Source organism: Fusarium tjaetaba, assembly GCF_013396195.1.
Source record: "Fusarium tjaetaba strain NRRL 66243 chromosome Unknown NRRL66243_c0000008, whole genome shotgun sequence".
Taxonomy (NCBI): Eukaryota; Fungi; Ascomycota; class Sordariomycetes; order Hypocreales; family Nectriaceae; genus Fusarium; species Fusarium tjaetaba.
In genome coordinates, this window is record NW_023501204.1 from 1 (window position 1) to 16,747 (window position 16,747).

Genomic DNA, 16,747 nt, shown 5'->3' on the forward strand with positions numbered 1-16,747 from the left:
GAGCTTCTAGACCGACGCAGTCCACAGCTCGCTTCACACCAGCCGGTTCAAGCTTCTGGATCTGAGCGACGGGGTCGGATTCCGCAAAGTTGATGGGTATGGCTCCGATGGACTTGGCGACATCGAGACGCTCCTGGGCATGATCTACTGTGTAGACGCGAGAGGCACCACGGAGCAGAGCGCTGTATGTTGCCATCAGACCAACAGGACCTGCACCAAAGACGGCGACTGAATCACCTGGCTCGAAGCCAGACCAGGTGATTGCTGTCCATCCAGTAGAAAAGATGTCCCCTGTCATGAGGTAACTCTGCTCCAGCGACTCATTGGTCTGGTTCCGGTGGATGGGGAGGCGGAATAGATTGGCATCAGCAGCCTTGACGATAGCATACTCGGCTAGACAGATATCAGCACTCTGAACATTCAGGACGGCGGTGCTGTCATACCTTGAAGACCTGATACACCCGGAGATTGCACCCCACCTCCATAGGATATGGGAAACGTAGGCTGCATCTCCAGCTGTCCGTGGTGAAAGTTGTCAGGGATGACGACGTAGTCTCCGATCGAGACACTAGAGACGCCACTACCCGTCTGTACAACGTAGCCAATGCCCTCGTGCCCGAGAACATAAGGGTCCTGGTCCGGAGCGAATCCTCGATAGGCATAAAGATCTGACCCGCATATACCAGCGGTGGTCAACTTGACGATGGCATCAGTTGGAGAGACGAGCTTTGGGACTGCAACGTCTTGGACGGTGACGTTGTATAGGCCCGTGAGCAAGAGAGCTCGCATAGTGGCGGGAAGAGTGAGGTTGGCTAACATGATGGAATTCTAGTAAAGGTCTACTGATGCGAAGTTGGATGACTGGAATTAGGGATATACAATACGGAGGATTCGGGGCACTTATATGTTGAATACTTCTTTGTACTTTCACTTCTGTGAGAGGCTGAGTCTTTGCGCCTGGTATTGCATCCAAAGAGTGCGGGAAAGGCGGCCGAAGGTCATATCCGGGAGATCCGATATAGCTACGGTGTAGTATGCTACCCTATCTCCGGCGCGGAGATTCGAATATAACTGACGTGTTCGGAGGTGGCTGAGAATTGCGAGTCTTGAGGTTACGTGGAACTGTGATCTGTTTGCTACCTGTGCTAGGATCTCACCGCTCATCATTTCGGGTCCCTACAGTTCTTGCTTGTCGGGAGCAGANNGGGTCAGATCAAGATGTGCAGGCCCCGGCAGCTAATCAGACTCAATCCACACGTCCGATGAGATAGATTATGAATTGTGTAGTTGGAAGTCCATGTTCACTGCAATGAACCGAGTTGGATACCATACAGGTGGGAGCAATTACGTCGGACGGTTAGTACATTCCAATTACAATGATGCCAACCAGGCTGACTCATCGGCTATTGAGAGCACTATCGATAGTGCTCCATGTATGTTCAGCAAGACAATCCCTTTGGCTTTGACTCCAGACAGCCTTGTTCTTGATGACACTCCCATCGCTATCCATGTTACTCCAAAAATACCCTTCTCTCCCACTCTCACTCGCGACCTTGTCCAGATTCCCCAACAATAGCTGAGCACACGTCTCGGGCTTCACAGCGATCAAGGGGCCAACCACCTTAACAGCTGCTCTCATATACCACGGCCAGGCTCTTGTAAGACCAGTCAAGACTCCTCCCGGATACACATGCGCATAGTGCCGTTTGTCATCACCCTTTTGTATAGTGGCGTAGTGTTGAACCATAATGTCGAGCATAGTAGCACACTGCTGGGCAGCCGTGCTCATAGAGTAGCTTGTTCTGAGATCGAGGTCGTCCCAGTTTATACGAGCCGGAGATCCTTCCCTGCCATTCAAGATGAATAGGACCTTTGCATCTTGTTCAAGAACCGGGGTCAGTTCACGGACAATGAGTTGCCGACCGTAATAGTGAAGCGCCATTTTGCGATCAATGCCCTCGTCGGTCTCATCGCGACCGGCAAAGTTTGAAGTTCCCTGAGACAGGATGAGCAACGCAATCCGATGCCCCGCGAGCCTGTCTTTGAAGTTGTCGGCCCATTGCTTGATTCCGCGCATTGAAGTAGCTTCAATTGGTGAAAATTCAATGTTTGACGATAAGTTGGCGGGTTTGGTACGACCGCAGACGGTGACGACAGCATTGGAGGTTGCAGCAACGTGGTGGGCCAGAGCTAGGCCAATTCCACTTGTGCCACCGACAACCAATGTTCTGAGTGCCATTGCTGTAGGTAGCTTGCGCGTTGGATTGGAGCAATTTGATGGAGCTGAGAAGTATGATGATGCATTTGTTGGATCATCGGCCCAGGGAGAGAGTTTAATAGTAATACAAGGGCTAACCAGACAGGAGGAAAGTGGATTAACAAAGTAACACTGGGCTTAGACGTAGTCCGCACTTTGCTGTTCAGCACAAAGAATGCGGCCGCAATGCCCGATCGCAACTCCACCGCTAACACGCGAGTTTCGACGCGAGCAAGCCTTGGCAGGCTGATCAAACAACGGCAGCTCCGCATCCCATCAGAATGAGGTCGAGAAGCGACCTCAGCTTCTCATAGTCAGAATCGGAGTTCTCCAATTGACAGTGGCTCCTCTTTTAAGGTTCAAAACGTCGCTCACGCATCACGACAGTTCCGAAGACCGCACTAAGCACTGGAGTTCGAGGTCCTGACTCTCCATTTTGTTGGTCCCTCCGGGGGCTCCTAGCGGAGAGCTCTTCCTCGCTGCGCTCGCGGGACCCAAGTAGTAAAAATTGTGACATGACCGGATTTGACAGGTTGGGACTTCACTGATTAATGGACACATTATTCCAAGGGCGTAATCTCCAATGATTGAATGACATGTTAAAGCGAGTTACGGAGGAGATACCCTCTGGATGACCTGATGCTCAATTGCTGTGACGATTGCTAGCTTTGTGCAACTACATATACGGCTTCACCTGTTCCATGGTCCATTCCCAAAACTTGCTCCCGAGATCTGGCTCTACAAAGTCTTTTCGAATCTTCTCGACCTTACCAAATGGAGACACTACTACAGTCAGCTGGTGTTATGAAAGATACAAGGCCACTTACCCCATCCGCCGTTGTTTTCTTCAGTGATGGTATCACTTAAACCTGCAAAGAGCTCAGTATAGGCCCCATTGATAGGGTCCGATGAGATCAGTTTCTGAGCGGGTTAGCACAGTTATTGGTGGTGACGCCAGATAATACTAACAAACATGGCGAGTTCCATCTTGGACATGTTCAGCTGAAGGTTGGTGACAAAATTGCCAGGGTTGAGGGCCTACACGGTCAGAGGAGTTGGATCGGTGGAAGGTCACTTACAAGACTGATGATGCCGGTGCCTTTGGTTCTTCTCGCAAACTCGGCTGAGTGTACAACACTGGCAGCTTTACTGCGCGAGTACTTCATCCACGCACCCTCCTTACGGTGGTAATCCATATTCGTCAGATCTACTGCCGGATTGGGTGCAGCATCAGCAGCGCTAGAAGCGACCCAAACAACGCGGACAGAGTTCTTGGGCGCTGATGCAGCGGCATTTTCAAGGGCAGGGCGAAGCAAAAGAGTGAACAAGAAATGAGCACTGTTGTTTACGCCGTACTGGAGTTCGTAGCCCTGCTTTGTCTTGGAGCCATCAGGCGGGATCATGACGCCTGCGTTGTTCCAAAGGACATCTAGTCGGCTTTCCTTTTCTAAGAAGCGATCGGCCGCTGGCTTGATTGTCGACAGGTCATCGAGCTCGAGGTGGAGGAAATGGAGTTCGCCTGTTGAGGAGGGATGCGCTGATTTGATCTCTTTGATCACTTCTTCGGTCTTGGATTGGGATCGTGCAGCGAGGTAGACCTTTCCGTTGTGTTGATAGAGTATGTCGACGAGAAGCTTGCCTAGCCCACCTGACGCGCCGGTGACGAGAAAGACCTGTACTGATCAGTGTCTGCTGGCTGATGGTATGGAGATCGTACCTTGCCCTTCTGATCGGGGAGATTCTTCTCTGTCAGAGGTGGCTTGTTAGGCACCACTGTGCTACAGCGCATTCCAAGGTTCAGACTCATTTTAACGGTAAATACGAAGATGTCAATAATGTGGGATAGGAGCTGAGGATGTGTTCCTAGAACAGGGGGCAGCTGGTTCAAACTGGACAACACGATTTCAGCTGAAGCGGCGTTCTTTCCATCCGAGTTCAGTGGTCTAACCAGTTCAAGATCAAGGTTTGGGCCTTGAATCTGGAATGCGGCGCACTGGAGCCGCCGATCACTAGTGCCAGCGGGAAATGCGGCCGCACATGGGGAGCCAGTAATCAACTGAGCTTGGCCCGGAACAGGAGGCAACGCTTGGAGATTGTCTTGTGAGAATCCAATTCAATTTACGTTATGGCTTTATCGCTAAGTTCTAGTGCTGATTTAAGTTATATGCCACAATTGACCGAGCGGCTTAGATATATGCTGCGGGATATTGAACGCGTCGGCCAAATGAAACGAATCTCAACTACAAATCACACTTTAGAAAGGAACGAGTAGGCACAAAGAGTAAACATAAGGAAAGGCTTCTTCAGTACCGTAATAAAGAAAACTGAGGACAATTTCTAAAGCTCCCAAGGCTCTGTTGGACCTTTGGAATTCGTAGGCATAAGAAAGTCAATATGATCAACGTAGTAACAAGCGCATATTACAAGTTCAAACTTCAGTCTCAGACAACATAGAAATAGTATTACAAATGACCCCTCAGAGCTTCTCTCCCTCAAGCTCCTTCTCCGTCCAGTCCCACAGCTTAGCAGCAAGCGCACTGTCATTGGTATGCGGCTTACCCAGTCCTGTTCGACCGATTGGCTCATAGTACGTGCCCGAGACCACATTCTTAGACGTCGACGCCCACAGCTGGTTCAACGTGCCTGTAGGAACATCTACACCGATGAAGAAAGCCGTCACCTTCCACGCTAGGCGCATTACCCAGCTGTTGTCGCTCATGGTGTTGGCCAGGTTGGTGGTCACCAAACCGGGCTGAAGCGAGGCAGTCGTGAGCTGGGGATAGCGTCTGGCGAGCTCCTTGGCAAACAAGGCATTGGCGAGCTTACTTTGTCCATAGCGTGTGATGGCGCCCATTTGTAGAGCCTGAGACTTGAGCGTGTCGAACTTGATACCCTCGGGGGGTGCATACTGGTGAGCAGATGAAGCGAGGACAGTAACACGGACATCATTGCCCTTATCGGCGGTTCGGAGGAGTGTTGGGAGGAGGAGCTTGGTCAGAAGAGCGTGGCCCATGTGATTTGTGCCGAACTGTATCTCATACCCGTCGTCGGTTGTCCCAGGCGGTACAGACATGATGCCTCCGTTGAGCAGGAGGATATCTAGACGATCCGATTCCTGGGTGAACGCTTTGGCTGCCTCGCGGATCGACTTGAAAGAAGCGAGATCTATCTTGACGAATTTGATTGGGGCATTGGGGACCTGCGCTTTGATGTCGCTGATGGCTTCCTTGGCCTTTGCTTCGGAGCGGGCTCCTAGCCAGATCTCTTTGGGATCATGCTTGGCAAACTGGAGAACGGATTCCTTTCCAAGACCGCTGTTTCCGCCGGTCACAAGGATGACTTTGTCTTTTAATGAAGGGATGTCGGTGTCAGGGTTGAACTTGACGCTTTTGCTTCCTGCGGAGCCCATGGTGCGATGAAAGAATTAAGCTGTAGAGATAGATGAAGTGGAGTGTTGTCAAGGGACTGGAGGTTTGCAAAGATTGATCGCAGATAGAGCATGCTACACTGGGACGATTTGGCTGGCATTGCCGATCTTAAGTACTCTGTCTTGACCTCATATCATCGCGACGGCTGCAATCACAACTGCTTCGCTTCAAGACCCAAGCCCGCCAATACTCCGCAAAGTCCGCACTAATCAAGTAGTAGTCACTCGGTGCGGTGCAAACCCTTGTGTAGTCTGATGGAGACTTGGCCGTGATGGGAATGGTATGAGCGGCCGCAGTATCCGCGTCGCATGGGCCAAGTGCTGCGACCCCGTGTTTGGGCAGTCTAGTCTATTATTAGTGCAGAATGAAGGACTTAACGGATCGCACAGTTTAGATAATTACAGAGTGTAAATAGATATCATTACATATTTAGCGTTAATACAGAGTCAAGAACTTTGACCTCTTCCGTAAGGATGAATCGATTATTATACAGGCGCATCCTTAATGCTAAGAAAACCCGTTTTAATAAGACTTGTATTAGCTATCATCTACAAAGCACCTGTTATAGCCCTCTGACTCAAGACTTCAACATTCCTCGTCAAATTCTCCGCCATCTTGTACTGCTCACCATCAGTGATGCGCACAATATCCTCCGCTGCACTGTCGCACCAGTCCCTAAACTCCTCCTTTCCGCGCTCAAAGTCACCGTCATTCATAGCCGCCAGCGCCTCCATCTTATTGATCCCCGGCCGGATGTACTTGTTAGACACGAAGACATACATGCTAGCCACGTCTGCAGTAGCCGAGAAGCGTCCCTGCAGTTCAAATGCGTTTCTGAGTAAATTCTGCTTACTCCTCTCACGAATCTTGTCAACGCTGTCTCCCTTGTCCAGCGCACGTTGGATTGGGTTCAGGAAACTCTGCAAGTTCTCGTTTACGGTCGTCGTGATTACGGTCTGCACTCGGCTGAAGAATAATGCCATCTCCTCGACTTCTTTCTTTAGCTCTGTTAGGCGGCGCATAGACTCTTCGAGAATCTTCATGATCTGCTCCTGTTTCTTGTTAGCATGCGCGTTGGGAGGGACGATGAGACACACTAGTTCAATCTTTTCAGAGCATAGACGCTGAAGCTCGGCATGGGTCTTTGCGAGATCATGCTTGGCTTTCGTGAGACTGTGATGACTGATAGAGAGCTTTTCTTTCTGTTTGTTTAGTTCTTCCCAGAGCTTCGTCTCGTTTACTCTGGCTTCGTCCAATTGAGCCTGCGCTACTCGTCTCTGCATCTCGCGCTGCTCTGCTGCTTTGGCTATGTAGGCTTGTCTTTCATTCGCGATACTTTCCGCATGTTCTTTACGGTGCCTGTTCTCTGCTGCGACCTCGCTGTCCCTGGAGCCGAAGACATATTCTAATCCTTTGGTGAATACGCCCTTTTGCCCTGTAAAGAGTTAGCATATGAGTGATGCAGTTGTATATGATTTCTTACCACGACTTGGTGCGGGTCGATCTGGAACGAAGTCCCGCGCGTGCATCATATCGGACCAGGCGGGTGGCTCCTCAATTGGTGGCCGATCAAGTAGCACATTCAACCTTCGCTGGGCTTCTTCAACCTCTCTACGGGCCATCTGAAGCAACTTCTGTTGCTCTTGGATGGCTCGTTTGGCATCTTCTTCCTCTCTCTCTCTGGTTTGTCTCTCTGCATCTGCCATGACAGCGTCGACAGTATTTTGAGATCGTTTCTCTTCAGTCATCGCTGGTAATCGTTAGCAATTGAAGACCACGGGACACTGTTCTGGACGTACACCCCGCATCTTGCGAGTTCTTGAGAAGATGCATAATCACTCTCTCCCAATACTCAAACTTCTTTGTGATAGCTTCAGCATCGGCTTTGAAGTTCTCAGCGTTAGTTTCCAGTCGCTTCATAGCTCCCGGGAGGTTATCCTCAGCGTCCTCCAAATCGCTGAGTAGATCGATAATATAGGCGATGGTGCCCTCGGGCGCAATCATGCTGCGAGCGACACTCTGGAGGTTGTTCATGCGTTTCTGTGCATTAAGGAAAGCAAGTCTACCGATGTCCGCACAGTGCTGTAGATTTGTACGAAAATACTCTGACCTTCACTTCCGTTAGCCATCGATCTTAGCGCGGATAGGATACTTACGGGAGCAGACCGATGGGTTGCCCAGTCTCATCCGTGATCTCCTTATCCCTCACCTTGATGTTGGCAGCCTCGCGCACAGCCGCCGTTTTGAGACACAGAGCCATGATGGAGATGGCATTGGGGGCGTGCGTGAGGGGCTTTGCCCATTCATTGCTCATGAGCAGGTCACTTGCCTTGATGGTCTGAACGACGTCTCGACATGACATTTGAAGGGCGAGAGCATAGTTGGCTCGCTGCTGGGCTTTGTGGTCATAATCGGGTTGGCCAACACCATAGGTTGATGACTGACGAAAGTCGTCCGGATGAGACGGATAGTCTGCGCCGTTGGCTGCCGTTCGGCCTTGATCAAAACTCATGATTCAGGGAATGTCTTCAATGAATTGATTGCTCTTTGGATCGATGCGGTTAATAATTCCAAGAGATGATACTTCCTTTTATCACCATGAGGTCTTGGATATGCGGCTCTTGGACGGTTATCTGCCTCGTTCATGGTTCGCATACGCTCAGGCCTCCATCACATCAGCCTGGCGCGGAGTCTAGGCCATGAAATCAGCCCATCCATGCAAGCCGTGAGAGACATGCATGCGTCAGACGTGATCATCATNNCCCCACAGCTGATGGCTCACATCACGCGCCTCACACACGTGAGAGACATGCGCGCTCCAAAAATGCTTGATAAGGTCACCAGTACCTCAAGATTGATTAGTGCCACAAACGATAACAAGTCTACTGCAACCTTGAATTGATTCAGGCTGAAAGGTTAAGGTCTAGCAAGCTTTCCTTTCTGTAACCTCGTTGCCTCAAATGCGAGCTGGCAGATGCAGCTGAACCAGGAACAAGGGAATCACAGTGCCCGTGTCGCAACGGACTGTACAGGCGATTCAATTCAGGTATTTGATTGAGTGTTCGATTCAAATTGACAGATGCAAGGGGTTAAGTATTGGTTGGTGGGTTGATTACAAAACGCCTGTGCAGTAGTTCATCTAGTATGGCTGACGTTGCTGCACGGGCGTTTTGTCAATCCAGTCAGCTACACGCACGTCAAATCGAACCATCCTCTACGAAACTGTGAAGCTATTTACTACCACGGCGTTGTCTGCCTTACATGGAGGCTTAACTTTAGACGCCAAATTCAGCCGCATTATGCAAGGCAGTCAATAGTGCATATACCCGTGTCCATATAGCCAATAAACATCTTGATCACCCACTCAAATCATGCGCGTCCATGCCACAACTGAAGCATGGAATGTTGTAGCGGTCTCAAACATGCGAGGATGTCGCTGGTGGTGTTCTAGATGTGGCCAGTTGAAATATCGACGTAGCTGAAATAAACCTTGTCAAGTAGTGAACCACTAGAACTGTCATACGAGTATCTGTTCTAATATAGACTGATTCTCCAAGTAAAGGACGTTGCAGGATTTCCCAGTCGATTACCCTCATGTGCGTGAGCATTAGCACCCTTTGCCCAGCGTCAACCCTTTTTCAATAATGGATAGCCTTTCCAATAACGTCTCCGATATTCAGGACTCACTTCGATCTGCTAGGGAGCGACTCAATTCGCTTGATACCACTTCAAAGAACATTGTCGCTACAGAAGTCGCCTCTGTTCGGTCCTCTCTTCAGAACAGTCTGAGCAAAGCCCAGCATGCCAAATTGCAGATGAGGTCATTCCTATTGTTAATTGAAAATGTTGAAGATCCAACAACAGTCAACATGGCCCCTCAGATCTCTTGGTTGGCTCGATCTCTCGATGATATTACTGCCTCTATCACCCAAGCTGAGGCATCGGCAGATGGCGCGCTACAGTCCACCATGGACTGTAGCTACCAAGTGATGGATGTCGGACGAGATGTTGAGGCTCAGGATGATTTGCTAGATGAATGCCAGTCGCGAGCAAAGGACCTCGCCAGCCAGGCTGAGAGCTCTCTTGCCTCTAGCGAAGCAATCCTGGCGCAGACACAGCGGGATGCCAGTGCCAAAGAAGAGGAAATCCGTATCAAGACTCGCCAGGCGAATGAAAAGAAGACTAGGAAAGCAGAACTTGATCGTGAGATAACGCAAAAGAATGGACAAATTTCAGAGACACACAGACGCCGTGAGAGTAAGAAGGAATCGGCAGGCGTAGGACTGGTATGCACTCACATTTGCACGTCTAAGAGATTTGACTAATTAGAAGATAGATGCTGACCGGCATCGGCCTCATAGCTGCACCTTTCACCGCAGGGGCATCATTGGGACTGGCAGCAGCCGGAGCAGGATTTGCTGGGTGAGCAACATGCGCAGATTATCGGAGAAAAAGCTAACACATCATAGTTACAAGGGCATTCGCGTATCGGATCTAAAGGACGAGATTGTCGCCCTTCAATCCAGGGTGTCCACTTTGAATAGAGAGATATCCCAAGACCAGCAAGTAATCTCGAACCTCGAGATGGAGCAGCGCAACCTACAAAACCTAGTCTCGCAGTACCAGCGTGACATTTCTTCTCGTCGATCAACGCATCAGCTCTACCAAAAGCAGATCACAGAGGCTAACAAGGTAGAGAACGACATCACAGCGCTCAAGGGTGTTGCAGAAGCCACTATCTCCAATATCAACGACGTCAACTCCGAATTGCAGGATGTAAAAGAGTGTCTGGACGAGTGTAGCTCTCTCTTGCAGGCCAAGTCAGTTGATCTGTCGACCTCGGCGACCTCTGTTGACTGGGTCATTGGTGTGGTTGGTAGATGCACTAGAAAGTTCCGTGTAAAGGAGTTTGAGAGGCAGATAACGCTCATGGAGCAGGTTGCTGAGGTGCTTGACAAGATTGAACAGGAAGGCCAACTACTGTTGTCAAGCCAGGATATGGCTTTCCTGGATACAATGGCTTGGGATGTCAAGAGACCAATCGTGGAGGAAAGCGAGACAATTCCCGAATTAGTAATGGTTTAGTGTTTATATCTTTACATGCGCAGTCTCCTGACCAAGGTACATGACCTCAATTGAATCGCGGCCGCACCGACCGCCCCGGGAGTTGACTTGATAAACCTTTCTTTGCGAATTTTGACCACCTGAATCAGACTTACGAGGAATTCAAAAAGGCAAGTGATGTGATGAGTCTGAGCAGCTCGTAGATGGATTTGAATTGCTAATGGCCCACTACGCTACCTGCAGTAATCCCATCGCACCCGTCAGTAGAGCTGCAAAAAGGAAACTGGGAATAAAAGCATTCTGTAGGTCTGTTGGATTTATGAAGACCAGCCAGATAACCACAAATATCCCACCCAAAATAATGCAGAGAAACAGCCATGCCAGAAACCTTCGCTGAGAAAACCCCATCTTGGCATGCAAGCCCCAGCCAGGTTCTGATATTCTCTTCGAGAAAGGTGGAGGGTTTCTCTTATTGGGAAGCATGCTGATGATGGTTGTTTCTCCTCTACCTTTCCTCGGATCACGCAGTCCAAATACCATCTGCAACCCAGCTGCTCTCATGTGAAAGTCGTGAGGCAAAGGAACGGAATGGTTGTAGAATGGAGTTGCGGGAGGAGGAAGTTCTTTCTGGATGGGATTGACTTGGTCTTTGTTCTCCCATATTACAAGGAACTGCAAATCAGTACAGATTGTGATATGGGGGTATTTTCTGATCATACCTGAACAAAGTCGATTGCGGTACAGCGCTTCCACGAGAAGAGTCGACGAATCCAGCCCTCTGTGCTACCGATAGCCTTGTTGACTTGACGAAACAACTGTTCGTCATCTAGTTTCTCTGCATCCTGAATGGGAGAAAGATATATCTCTGTTGGCTCTGTAAAATTCCTCTCGATGCACCAGTAAATGTCTTTCGTATTTACGGTTGTCCGTAGTATGGAGGAAATGGGGCTTGCCAGAGCAGTGGTACCGAGAGAGGACTGAGATGGTTGTCCGAGATTGATGGGTTGCGTAGAAGAACTTGGTTTGGCAGCTTGCTGTGCCTTGAGACCTTGTCGTGTAAGAGGGAGAAGGGGAACATTGTTGGTGGTCACAGGGAAGCATGTTGGTTTATAGCGATCATACTCGTCCTGTGAAAGAGCTAGGGACAAGTCGATTCCGTGCCACTGGGACGCGTCAGTGTCCACACGACTTTCCGCAAGACGATCTGGACTTACTTTCCAAGTTGCTATGTAATCACCGGCATCCACCTTGGGTAGTGGTTGTTGTAATGGAGCCCAATCTATTGACCGGCCAGTCCATTCCTCAATCTTGAGTCTTACGGTATCGAACCTCGAGTGTGCCAGCCGATCCGCTGAAACGAACCGAACTATTCTTACTCCGTCATCGTAGCTGATGTTAGGGAAGTTGTTCTGTAACGTATTAGCTATGAAGTGATGACTGGAAACAAACACACATCTGCCAAATCCTCGCACACGTCAGCTATCGTAGGTCTCAACGCTGACTTGGCGAGCATTTCCTTGATTACTGGTTGCAACATGCCTGCTCGGTAATCTTTGTACGCCATCCGGTCAATGAACTCGAGAACTTGAGGTTTGACCTGCTCGCCATCGTCGAAGCGAGTATCGTGAAACACGTCAGAAGAGATATTATCCTCTGTAGTCGTTATGTGGTTTCGAAACTCATGTACACCGGATGAGCCTCCACCGACCAGATAGGCAAGCATCTCTGTAAACACACATCCCAGCTTCCAGATGTCATTAGCCATCAAGTCAGATGAGGAAGGGATCTTGATTCTTGCGCTTGATTCTACCCCTGCTATGGGAGACGCGTTCCGAGCCTCTGGAGAGTCATACAGCCAAGCTGATTGACGAGCTCGGCTACCTTGCTCCCATGTTCGGGCTCTGGAAAGATCGACTGATAACCCAAAATCTGTAAGCTTTAGAGAGAGTCCGTTCCCGAAAGGCTCTTCATATATCAGAATATTTGATGGCTTGATGTCACGGTGTGCCATATGAGCAGAGTCGTGAAGGTAGGCAACTGCACTTGAGAGCCCAGGAATTTGGCCCCAAAGAGAATCAAGATTTCGGTTTCGAAGGGGAATTGGGACATAGACTTCTCGGAAGAGACGTTTCAAGTTTGAAAGAGCTAGTGGAAACAGAAAGTTGAAGTGCTGTGTCGCATCTTTCTCGGATCTGAAGACAGAGAGTATCTCAATCAAGTGAGGATGATTCAAGCTCTTGAGCCTCTTCAAAGACTCATATTCGGCCCAGAATTGCTCAGGGCTCGTGGATTCATGTAAACGTTTAACAGCGCACTATCCAGTTAGATGCAGTGACCTTGAACAACGACTAACATACCTTTCGGACGACATCTTTTGAGTCAGAAAGATGCCCGTTCAATGACAAGCGAGTCTCTACCCCGAATACCTTGGAGGTTTCACCGCTTGCGACCTCAGTTGCGTACAAACCCTTCAAAGTTCTTCCTACTTCGTCTGCTGTAACGTTTTCAACGACAACCAAGACTTGCTCTGGCGTCGCATGCGCCTTGCGATCCATTGAAGGAACCACCTGTGTCATTGAATCAAATAACGGGATTTGGCTTGTATCAGGAACCTCAGGCTGCTCGGTTGTGGTTTGAGACAAAGGCGGGGCGGTTGGTGGTCTTCGCCTCTGATCCCCGTATTTCTTCGGCTAGTTCTGTGCGGTCAATATAAGCTCAAAGCTATAGGCCCCAAGGGTAGGCTTACCTTGATTGCTCGTGGAGTAAACGGCTCCTCCCTCATATTGGCCTTGACAGCGTTGTTTTCTTTAACGATGCGCTTGTATCGACTCGCCTCGGCAACCGCATCCCTCTCCTCGACAGTTAGTTCCCGGGGAGCCAGAATAACAAACATTTCATCTCTGAACTACGAAGTGATTAGCTGACGTAGGCACGGGTTCGGAGATGACATACGGATACTTCATAGTCTCCATGGTAAATGTCGTCAAGAATCCTGCGCAACCTGACGATATCTACCTGATAAGAAGGAAGCGTGAACCTAACCCAATTCTTGCGATTCATTGATGCAATAAGCTTGCGGAAGTCGAAGTTTGATGCCTGGAGGGAGCTCGTAACCCCGCATGGGCACTGCCTGCGGCTGAGACCTACTGCAGACGCTGATCCACGATGAGGGATTATTGATGGCCCGGCATCCGACCAGACCAGGGATGGTGAGCGTGGGCGCTCGCTGGCAACTAAAGAGCCAATCCAAGACTTGCGCTGTGAAACGATCTTGGGGAGCAAGAGAATATCAAGCCATGATAAAGGGTGCTGAAATAAGCTTACTCTCTAACCTTATGCCAAGTTACCTAAGTATTTTTATCCTTTAGGGTTGAGATTTTGAGTTTTCTTCCTCCCCTAGGTGAATAAATATCTGACTAAAAGGCGTCGATGCTATCACTGAGCAGAACAAAAGGCACCAGTCTGGTCTCTTATTCATGGTAGGTTCAGTGCTCAGCAGCAGGATCGATGATATTGTACCTAGCAGCAGTTGCTAGGCAGGAAATGGTATTAGGATAAAACTTTAGCCTAAGAAATGGGAGTGCAAGAATAACAGAAGGTTGGATCGAGTTCTAGGCCCTCAAAAGGGCAAAGTAACGGAACACGGGCTAATTTACGCAATACCCGAATACTGATCAAATAGACAAATGCAATTTACTAACTCATATCCAACACAATCTGAAGAAGCTCCAGTCCTTTAGTCCAATCTCAAACAAGCTTGAGGTTTCCAACTGAATAGCCACACATCTGATCAGGAGACTTGCTACGAACTCCTCCAGGTCCAGTCCCTTCAATCTTGGACCAGTCAATCTTGAGCCAAGGCTTCTCCCCAAAGTCCATAGCGTTAGGTTCCCAGTTAAGAAGGGGGTTCGTTCCAGAGTCTTTCTCAACTTGGAGAGCCTGCTTCCAAGGTTGGGCCTTGGTGGGCTGGGGGCAGATGAGGTCGCATTCGCCGACAGAGCTTTCGCGGGTCATGGACTCTTCTTCGTACCGTTTCTTGTCTGCGTCGGTGGGACGACCGCGAGAGTGTGAACGAGTTCTCTCCATTTCTGCGTCTGTGAGTTGTCAGTGGAAGTTCTTGGGGAATAGTTGAGTCAGTACTATTTGAGTTGTAGTTATTGTAGCTTGTGATTGAGATTGGATTGAGTGTTGCGACTTGAGAGAACAATCAGTTCGAACGTCGCCGAACTCGTTCTTTTATCATTGAAGCAGAGCCTCAGATCTGAGCCTCCAATGAAAGGCGCATAAGATATCACAGAATTCGGGAAATCTCATCCGGAACTGATTGGCTATACAAAAAGGAGTACACCCACTTGTGCTGATGTTGTCCAACCAGATTGGCGTCCCACGCCGAGATAATCAACCGGATTATCTCTGCAGTAGCCTCTGCATGGAATTGATCATGAGATCTTTTTGCACCAATGATCAACTCTTACCCCGCTTCAGATGAGGCTCTGTGAGGATGATCGGTTAGAATCTGCCAATCAACTGCTCAAGATCACAGCCTGATTCGTGACTTGAAGACTTCGGTCCCGAGATTTTTGTCGGGGCGAGTGTCTCAGTTTCCGATGCAACTCAGCATTCCATTCGAAATAGAGATTGCAGCATACATTCTGAGAGGCGCAGATAAGGGTGGATTCACTTGGTAATTATCAACACTGAGATCGGTCAATTAACACAGGTATTGACAATCGATTTAAGAAAGTGCTCATTAGACTCCCAAAACAGCGATTTTACAGGAGCAAAGCCTATCCGATTACATAAACCCTAAGTTCAATGCTCTCACGTATCTCTTCCGCAACAGCAGGGTCCTCATCAAAGAACGAAGTATGTGGCGTATCTACCCTAATCAGTACACATCTCAAACGGGGCTCGGCACTTACACATGGCAACATCCTCGCTTCTCGCCAAAGAATCCATCGTCTTGATCAGCCAAACCTCCTCATCAGATTGGTCACTAACGTAGTACCACTTCTGATCTGCTGAGTAAGAGAAAAGGATATTCTCACTCACAACGTGGGGGTAGACCAAATCACTGCGATGCCCGTCTTTTTCATCACATGTACGGTAATCACAGAGTGTGAGGGGGTATTGGCGGACAGGCTTGAGGGGTTTCCAGACACTGTGCTGTCAGAGGGGACTGTATGTGAAGGGAAACTTACTTTATTATTCGGAAGCGCTGAGAGAGAATCGAGGGGGCTTGGGAGCCAAAGTCGTGTTTGATCTTGGCGATTGTTCCTTCATATGTTTGGTCTGTACATAAGATGAGGTTGCCAAATGTCAAGGTTTTTGGACCATACCATTGTGAGCGACCTTGCTGGGTCTGCCGATGTACGCTTTCTCATCTTCAGGTGCAGAGCCTCGCGGTTGACTCTGACGGACCTACTTCGATTAGCACTGCCGAGAACCCTCATGGAGACATACAATATGATCAAACACGCAAACCTTGACATGACTCCCCAGAACATCCTTCATAAACTTGACCACAGCAGGATATCCTTCTTCTTGAAACGAGGGCCCGACATCAGAGAATTGGTTCTTCCATTCAACTAACTGAAAGCCATTTTTGTCGAGTGTAAAGTCAGATTCATGGCCTCTAATATCAGATATCTGAACCCGTGCACTTGTGTTGATGACATTTGTGTTGGCAATCTTGGTCTGGGTGAAAGGTATGTTGGAATAAAACGGCTTCTCGGTTGCCCATTTCGGGTCTGAGGCGTCGAAGAATTGGAGGGTCGCCGATTTGGATGGCAGTGAGTTCAACTCATCCGGCCCTTCGTTTGGTTTGTGCTCTGAAATTACTTCAGCCATGGTGACTTGCTTTCAATTACAACATAGACTACACTGAGATTGAACAAATAGCTGTTGAATTTATCGTCGAGAACTCGCTTCACAGGGATCAAAGTCAAGAGCCTCACGGATTGTCCCCGCACATGCAAGTAAGCAGCCAGCCTGCTTG

At 49.1% G+C, this 16,747-nt stretch overlaps 7 protein-coding genes across 7 annotated transcripts; 1 reads left to right on the forward strand and 6 right to left on the reverse strand.

Annotated features, from left to right (window-relative positions):
- FTJAE_109 (formaldehyde dehydrogenase) lies at positions 1–819 on the reverse strand (the record flags this gene model as incomplete). Its single annotated transcript, XM_037343785.1, has 2 exons — positions 1–393; positions 444–819. Coding segments are annotated over 2 exons (769 nt in total), but the record flags the coding sequence as incomplete, so codon positions are not given.
- Positions 820–1,396: 577 nt separating this feature from the next.
- Positions 1,397–2,239, reverse strand: FTJAE_110 (Dehydrogenase reductase SDR family member on chromosome X; the record flags this gene model as incomplete). Its single annotated transcript, XM_037343897.1, has 1 exon — positions 1,397–2,239. One exon carries the CDS (start codon positions 2,237–2,239, stop codon positions 1,397–1,399), a length of 843 nt encoding a protein of 280 aa, XP_037212713.1.
- A 694-nt stretch (positions 2,240–2,933) lies between these two features.
- On the reverse strand, positions 2,934–5,666 carry FTJAE_111 (short-chain alcohol dehydrogenases/reductase; the record flags this gene model as incomplete). Its single annotated transcript, XM_037344007.1, has 6 exons — positions 2,934–3,040; positions 3,085–3,178; positions 3,227–3,295; positions 3,337–3,930; positions 3,975–4,354; positions 4,817–5,666. The coding sequence occupies 6 exons, from the start codon at positions 5,664–5,666 to the stop codon at positions 2,934–2,936; spliced, it is 2,094 nt and encodes a 697-aa protein (XP_037212714.1).
- A 567-nt stretch (positions 5,667–6,233) lies between these two features.
- On the reverse strand, positions 6,234–8,197 carry FTJAE_112 (uncharacterized protein; the record flags this gene model as incomplete). The annotated part of the gene is made up of 4 exons (XM_037344117.1): positions 6,234–7,120; positions 7,169–7,435; positions 7,485–7,747; positions 7,842–8,197. 4 exons carry the CDS (start codon positions 8,195–8,197, stop codon positions 6,234–6,236), a joined length of 1,773 nt encoding a protein of 590 aa, XP_037212715.1.
- Positions 8,198–9,329: 1,132 nt separating this feature from the next.
- On the forward strand, positions 9,330–10,770 carry FTJAE_113 (uncharacterized protein; the record flags this gene model as incomplete). Its single annotated transcript, XM_037344228.1, has 3 exons — positions 9,330–9,971; positions 10,022–10,107; positions 10,155–10,770. 3 exons carry the CDS (start codon positions 9,330–9,332, stop codon positions 10,768–10,770), a joined length of 1,344 nt encoding a protein of 447 aa, XP_037212716.1.
- A 207-nt stretch (positions 10,771–10,977) lies between these two features.
- Positions 10,978–13,721, reverse strand: FTJAE_114 (serine threonine kinase; the record flags this gene model as incomplete). The annotated part of the gene is made up of 7 exons (XM_037344338.1): positions 10,978–11,421; positions 11,469–11,912; positions 11,964–12,158; positions 12,203–13,063; positions 13,107–13,439; positions 13,496–13,649; positions 13,702–13,721. 7 exons carry the CDS (start codon positions 13,719–13,721, stop codon positions 10,978–10,980), a joined length of 2,451 nt encoding a protein of 816 aa, XP_037212717.1.
- Positions 13,722–14,496: 775 nt separating this feature from the next.
- FTJAE_115 (7-alpha-cephem-methoxylase) lies at positions 14,497–16,599 on the reverse strand (the record flags this gene model as incomplete). Its single annotated transcript, XM_037344448.1, has 6 exons — positions 14,497–14,843; positions 15,575–15,628; positions 15,672–15,910; positions 15,951–16,041; positions 16,089–16,170; positions 16,213–16,599. 6 exons carry the CDS (start codon positions 16,597–16,599, stop codon positions 14,497–14,499), a joined length of 1,200 nt encoding a protein of 399 aa, XP_037212718.1.
- Between the last annotated feature and the right edge of the window lie 148 nt (positions 16,600–16,747).